This window comes from Dendropsophus ebraccatus, chromosome 1 (genome assembly GCF_027789765.1).
Source record: "Dendropsophus ebraccatus isolate aDenEbr1 chromosome 1, aDenEbr1.pat, whole genome shotgun sequence".
Taxonomy (NCBI): domain Eukaryota; kingdom Metazoa; phylum Chordata; class Amphibia; order Anura; family Hylidae; genus Dendropsophus; species Dendropsophus ebraccatus.
The window spans coordinates 217,843,473-217,851,190 of NC_091454.1; the positions used below are offsets into that span (position 1 = coordinate 217,843,473).

The window sequence follows — 7,718 nt, forward strand, 5'->3', positions numbered from 1 at the left end:
TGACGCTAAGCTGCAATACCACACACAAACTGAGGAAAGGAGTGGCGCTGTTTCCTAAAGGAAGCCCCACGTTTTTTGTAATCCTGGATGAGTTTACATTGGATCTCTAGAGAGCCGATCTCTGGATATGGAACTCCATCTTTTTAGATTTAAGGCCAAGAAATTCCGCAATACATTTGTCTGACCCAAATCCGAGGAAATAACTTATAAAATGAGGAGGAGACACACGTTTCCAAATCTGACTTTATTCACATATATCAATATGAATCATAAATAAAAATATTAACTGGTTTATAGTATATACACATGAGACCCCCTAGTGCACAAATGGGTCAGTCTGGGGTAGGGGGGTCCCTTCATTCTGACACATTGGGGTCCTTAAACTCGCTCCAAGCAAACAGGATGTCTTGTCAAAGGATCCAGCCTCTGACATCAGTATAAAGGAAGTGATAGGGGGAGGGGGAGATGTATGTTGTCATGGTTACCAAGTCATCTGTAAAAAACAAAAAACAAAACATGAATCGGTTAATATCGTCCTCTATAATAACTCTAGTATATTATAGTACAATCACAAATTTTGCATTAAGTGACAGCAGTAAGGGGTAAAATGGCTGCTCTGCTGTCACCAGTGGCTGTGTTGGGAACTGCAGGGTTGCTCAAGCCCTGATCCCAGCACAGCTAAATATCACTAGTGTTACTGAGCCTTACTCTCTATTACCATTAGAATAGACATTACACTGGGGGAGCTGTCTGTGTCACTAGTGCTGCAGTCTCCCCTGATGTCTATATAATACATGTTACCATTATAGACACTACACAGGGGGGAGCTGTTTGTGTCACTAGTGCTGCAGACTCCCCTGATGTCTATATAATACATATTACCATTAGAATAGACATTACACTGGGGGGAGCTGTCTGTGTCACACAACATACTGTAGCAGAGCGAGTATGGATAACTTTTAATCACTGTTTGTTCTGCTACAGGTTGCCCAGCCTGCAGCACTAGTGACACATACAGCTTCCCCTGTCTAATGTCTATTCTTATGGTAACATGCATCATATAGACATCAGGGAAGGCTGCAGCACTAGTGACATAGACAGCTCCCCCCAGTGTAATGTCTATTCTAATGGTAACGTGTATTATATAGATATCAGGGGAGGCTTCGGAACCAGTGACACTGACAGCCTGCCTCCCCCCCAATATTCTATTGGTGCAGCACTAATGATACAGACAGCTCCCACCAGTGTAACGTGTACTTCAATGGTAATATGTATCATATAGACATCAGGGGAGGCTGCAACACTAGTGACACAGACAGCTTCCCTCAGTGTAGTGTCTATCCTAATGCTGACATGTTTTATATACCGTATTTTTCAGCGTATGAGACGACTTTTTAACCCCGGGGTTAAAGTCGGGGGTCGTCTTATACGCCTGGTATGGTCGCCCCATACAGTGGGAGAGCTCAAAAATGGCCCCATCCCCACTGTATGGGGCGACCACTATAAAAAAAACCAAAACATTTAACTCACCTAGGGCCGTTCCTGACCTCCCCGCGCCTCCCATCTGACGTACACTACCTGCGCCAGAGACAGAGATCGACAAACCTCTCCCTAGCAGCCGAACGTCTCATCAGAGAGGCTTGGAGACGCTCGGCTGCCGGGAGAGCTTCGGGAGAATGAGATAGGCGCTAGAAGTTGCCAAAGCCTCTCATTCTCCTGAAGCTCTCCTGGCAGCCGAGCATCTCCGAGACTCTCCGAGAAACGCTTGGCTGTCTGGGAGAGGTTCTGCGATCTCCGGCGCAGGGAGTGTACGTCACACTTCCTGCACCAGGAATGGTACGGGAGGCGCGGAGGCTGGGAACGGGCCCTAGGTGAGTTAAATGTTGTTTTTTTTTAAATTTAGCTGCAGTTTACCCCTGCCTGAGCGCAGTAGGGCTACGGTCAGGCAGGGGTTAACATTTTCCGGAGTATAAGGCAAACCCCTGACAATCTGCTGAAAATTCAGGGGTCGTCTTATACGCCGGAAAATACGGTATATATATATATATATATATATGTGTGTGTGTGTGTGTGTGTGTGCGCAACTGTGTCGAGATAAGGGCTTGAGCGACCCTGCAGTTCCTGACACAGCCATTAATGGCACCAGAGGTATGTTGCTCCTTACTACTACCGCTCAGCATAACAATGTAAAAAAAATATATATATAGATAGATAGATATAGATAGATAGATAGATAGATAGATAGATAGATTTTGGGCTGGAATATGGAAGCGACACTCACCATCTATTCCTTTTTCCCGCCGCAGGTTCCGCAGAGGCAGCCAAAGAGACCGTTTAACATCTGGATAACACACAGGACCAGAGAGATGCCGCAGGAAGCCAGGACCATAGAAAACAGGATTATGTTAAACTCCACCACATCCTTGGGGAGCTCACAGACTTGCCACATGGTCTTGTTGAACAGATAATTTTCACTGCTGCAGGAACAAAGAGAAGCAAAGGGTTAACTGGTCATTCCTGGAAACTATTCTGCATAATGATTTGATGCTGATCCTGAAACTGATGTTATATTACAATCATATCCAGAGCTGCATTCATAATTCAGCTGGTTTCCAGTAAGACTCTCACCTCACTACTGCCCTCTGTTGCTTCACTGTGTATACACCATGTTTTGCTTTTATGATATGACATGTAATTAAGAATTCAGCTCTGGAGGTAACTAATGTATAAAATGTTATATAATTAAAGGGATTATCTAGGATTAGATAAACATAGCTGCTTTCTACCAAAAATAGCGCCACACATGTCCACGAGTTGCTTGTGGTATTAAAGGGTGGCTCCACTCAAAAGATATAACTCATGTAATACTTTTTTTGGTGAACCCTTAAAACATGGAACTTCATAAGGCCCATAAGTCAGATACAGAAATATGGTGGTGACAACCAGCCTCCTTGTAAAGAAAATGATAGTAAGGTTGTCACCTCTCCGCCTCTATCCCTTATACCATGACAATATAGATATGATAAAAGAATTCCCTCTAAAAAAAATCTACAAGTTTTGCTCAAAATATTTTTGGGCCTCTAAAACAGATGGCGGAGATATAGGGTGTGCATTTGGAACTGTTTTCAGTGGAAAGCCCCTTAAAGGGGTAGATCACAAAAAATATATATATTTTTTTATTTAAATCAACTGGTTCCAGAAAGTGCCCGAGATTTGTAATTTACTTCTATTAAAAAAAAGAAGTTGTATGTCCTAAAGGAAGTTGTTGTTTTCCAGTTTGGAGAGCAGGAGAGGTATTCTATGGGGATTTGCTGCTGCTCTGGACAGTTCCTGGCATGGACAGAGGTGGCAGCAGAGAGCACTGTGTCAGACTGGAGAGAATACACCACTTCCTGCAGGACATACAGCAGCTGATAAGTACTGGAAAAGATGGAGATTTTTAATACAAGAAAATTAGAAATCTCTGGCACTTTCTGGAACCAGTTAATTTGAAAGATTTTTTTTTTTTTGTGAACTACCCCTTTAAAAGGGTTTATGTAGGTTTAGAAAAACATGACCGCTTTCTTCCAGAAACAGCACTACTCTTATCCTCAGTTTGGGTGCTGAATTGTAATACTACACCAAACCTGAGCAAAGGGGTGGCGCTGTTTTTCCGAGGAAGTAGCTTTTTTTTCTAATTCTGGATAATCCATTTATAGGCGAGTTTTCCGGTAGAGATTTCCAATCCTTACTTAAAATCTTTAAAGTCAGAATCGAAGGGACGTCCCCATGTTGGTGTCACTATGTTGGTGGTTTCGTTGCGCAGAGGGAACAAGCACGTAGGTCCTTTCACCATCCCCAGCACAGACAACACAAAACCGTACAGAGATCCGGCAACACCAATAGCAGCAAAGATGATGGACAGGAACATCTGTGGGGTGAAATATCGTATTAATGATAAAGTGGTCATAACATGTATAAAACATAGCACGTTAAGATACACTCGCTCGGCACCACATCACACTACCTTATAAACTACAAGATGTATAGGGTCAGTGCACTCACCCCACAGCGGTTGTTGCAGCAGCCCTCTCGCCCGGTGGCTTGGATGTGAATGGCTGGAACAAGCACCTGGAATAGAAAAATAATTCTAGGTTGAAGAGAAGACAACTTGGAGAACTTCAAGAACAGAGTGATATGTGACAATCCTGAAGGTCTACAGGAGACGATGACCACACCTAAAGCTTCGGTCCTTATATTACCCAGGACACCAAGACTAACAGATGCCAGACTACAAGGATCTCAACGTAACGAGATGGAAATTAGCGATAGAAAATAATTTGTCAGGACACCAGTTCTAGGTTTAGAAGAAGAAAACCCACAACTCCTGAAGGTCAAATGGACTTCTACAGAACACCATAGCCACAGCGTAAGTTTCTAGAATCTCAACGTAACGAGATGAAAATTAGCCCAATAATCATTTGTTAGGACACCGGTTCTAGGTTCAGGAGAAGACAACACAAAACTGCTGAAGGTCAAATGGACTTCAACAGAACACAATGGCCACACCCAAAAATTCGGCCCTTATACTTTCATGTTAAGAACGGGTTCATACTGAGGAATTCTCGCGGATAATGGCGTATTGCGCTATCCGCCGAAAGAAGTGACATGCGGATAGCGGAATACGCCAGCCCATAGAATGGTGTCTATGGAGCCGGCGGAAAGGCGCGCGGACAGACAGCGAAATTCCGCGGATATTATCTGCGAGAATTCCTCAGTATGAACCCACCCTAACTGGGACACCCAGACTAACAGGTGCCAGACTACAAGAAACTCAATGTATCAAGATGGAAATTAGCCCTAGAAAATCATTTGTCGTGACACCAGTTCTAGGTTCCTAAGAAGACAACTCAGAGCTTCTGAAGGTCAAATGGACTTCTACAGAACACCATGGCCACAGCGTAAGTTTCTAGAATCTCAATGTACTGAAATAAAAATTAGCCCAAAAAATCATTTGTTAGGACATCGGTTCTAGGTTCAGGAGAAGACAACTAAGAACTGCTGAAGGTTAAATAGACTTCAACAGAACACAATGGCAAAACCCAAAGCTTCGGCCCTTATACTTTTATCTTAACTGGGACACCCTGACTAACAGGTGCCAGACTACGGAAATCTCCATGCATTGATAAGAAAATAATTTGTCAGGGCGCTGGTACTAGGTTTGGGAGAATATACCTCGTAGGATATAGCAATCAAAAAGGTCTACAGAGTACCATGGTCACACCCAAAGCTTTAGCCCTCATACTTCCATGCTAAACAGGACATCCAGACTACTAGAATCTCCATGCATTAAGATAAAAAGTAGCACTCCTCCAGAAGGAAGAGAACTTGTTCTCGAATAATCCCCAGTCATGTTTCAAGACTCTTTAAAAGGCTATTATGGTCCTCTTCTGGAGGATAAGCATTACTCCTTCACTTCCATGCGTTGATATGCATTGAAATGATATTTCATTCTATATGTTAAAAAGTTGATCATCTTACCAGCAATCCCCCTCCTATAAGGCCTCCCAGATACACAACTTCTGGTGTCATCTGTTCCTTTACGTTCTGGACTGCGTCAACTTTCCATCCTGGAAAGAGTAGGATCACATTGCAGATGAGGGAGATGACACTAAAAGGGAACAGGGCAATCCCGATAAATTTCGCACATTTTCCGGTGCACATGGTGGTGAGATGTGGATAAGGCTAAGAGCAGATGGAGGAGGCTGAAACTGTGAAGAGGACACTGATCCTGGTCCCTTATATCTCCAGACCCAACCCCACAGATTCATAGATAACATTCACTGAGTCACCGTGGAATTTGGACTAGAGTCGATAACTAGGAAGAGACTGTGACGCAGGAGAGAGGGGGACAGGCTCAGATACGCTGATGTCATGATAAAGCTTTGAATATTAAATATAATAAACTTTGTATAGCAGGATCCAGGAGGAACATCACGACTTCTGTGGCCCACCACTAATACACTGGCTTTGGGCATAAGACTTTCGGAGTGTCCACCAAAAACATGAGCCCAGTCCTGCTTTAGAGGCAGTGCTAAGCTCAGATCACCAGGGATTGACACGGGAACAAAAGGAATAAGCACCAAACCATAGTATAAACTCTAGAACAGGTACTGTTACACTGTATGAACATCAAATAACTGGACCACCATGGAAGAAATCTAGACAAATGGGAATGAACGGCAAACAGCTGTTCAAGAATGGACTCCAGAACAACTTAAACCACTGGATGAGAAAGAGTGGGCTCTAAAAAAGCAAGAATTTACATAATACCACTAGATCATTGTACCAGGGGAAGTGTATCAAGATGTGTGGTACCCCAACTGTGGATGGATGGTACCCCTAATTCTGGAACAGATATGTGTCTTCTGATTGGAAAGACCCCACAGGCAGGGACATTAACTTTGACCTTAATATAAATGGTTTAGGTGGCCTTTTGTAAGGAGATAGATGAAAGGTTCTGGTCCTTTAGACAGTGGGTCTATCTGTCTCAATCCAAATCCATGGGGAACCTAGCCTTACAGGCTGAAAACAGCGACCAATGGTACCAGTTCAGCAGGAGATCAGGTACAGTAAGGATGTGTGACAGTGGTATGGGTCGAAGCCGAAGGTCTCCAACCCATCAAACCACAGTTTTGCAAGGTTTCTAACCATCAGTTGGCAGATAACATATCTCCTTAAGTGTCATCCCCATGGAAGATCATCACTGTCACTAAATTTGTCCTGTATACCTGGCGAATTTCCGTACATGATTTAGACGTAGAGTTGACAACTGGGATCACAGATTTAAGAATTTTGTGAGGAACCAAATTGATTTGATGAAAGGTTGGCTAGAGACAGGGCAAGAAGTGAGAAAAGATGATCCTAGAAACAGGAAGGTCAGGGGAGGAGAGATCTAATGCCCATGGGATTGGGAGGAAGTTCATTGGGAGTGGGTGGATATCAAAGTCCTGAAGTAAACTTGGAGACAGTAAATGACCTGCTGGGGAAGGATTTAAGACCCAGCTTGATGCAAACCATGTCTTAGAGGGTTTGCAGCATTCTCCCAGTGAGCATAGGTGATGAAATAGTATCCCGTCACCTACAATACTGTTGCGGGAATTGTTGCCAAGGCCGGAATTCAGACGAGTCCCCACAAGGCAAATCTGGCCAGGATTTATAATCAAAATTATTGCTGATACCACCAGTCAAGTGATTATAAGTACTATACTGTATTGTCATATTGACTGTTAATAGTTAGATTAGATGTTAATGGTCAATATTGAACCTTAACTGATATAAGGAATTATATTGATAATTTGTCAGTTATTACCATAGTAATAATAATATCCTTGATAATAATATTACTTATGAATATCAATTATTAATATTCAATAGGAATATCAATATATCAGCAGTCATATCCCTGTTTCAATCACCAAGCATGGACTCTGGAAGACCAAGAATGTACATAAAACCATTAGGTCACCAAGGATAGACGTAAGAAGAGCAAGAATGTACATAAAACCATTAGGTCACCAAGGATAGACGTAAGAAGAGCAAGAATGTACATAAAACCACTAGATCACCAGACATGGACTCTGGAAGAGCAAGAATTACATACTATATTACCACTAGATCGCAAATGTTGGACTCTAGAAGAACAATAATGTACGTATAACCACTAGATCACCAAAGGA

General features: G+C 42.8%; 1 protein-coding gene across 1 annotated transcript; it reads right to left on the reverse strand.

Moving 5' to 3' along the window:
- Window positions 1-229: 229 nt before the first annotated feature.
- Window positions 230-5,763, reverse strand: LOC138769778 (transmembrane 4 L6 family member 4-like). The gene is made up of 5 exons (XM_069948462.1): window positions 5,521-5,763; window positions 4,045-4,110; window positions 3,732-3,910; window positions 2,282-2,477; window positions 230-493 (listed from the first exon to the last, which is right to left on the reverse strand). Exons 1-4 carry the CDS (start codon window positions 5,701-5,703, stop codon window positions 2,285-2,287), a joined length of 621 nt encoding a protein of 206 aa, XP_069804563.1. The 5' UTR covers window positions 5,704-5,763; the 3' UTR covers window positions 230-493; window positions 2,282-2,284.
- Between the last annotated feature and the right edge of the window lie 1,955 nt (window positions 5,764-7,718).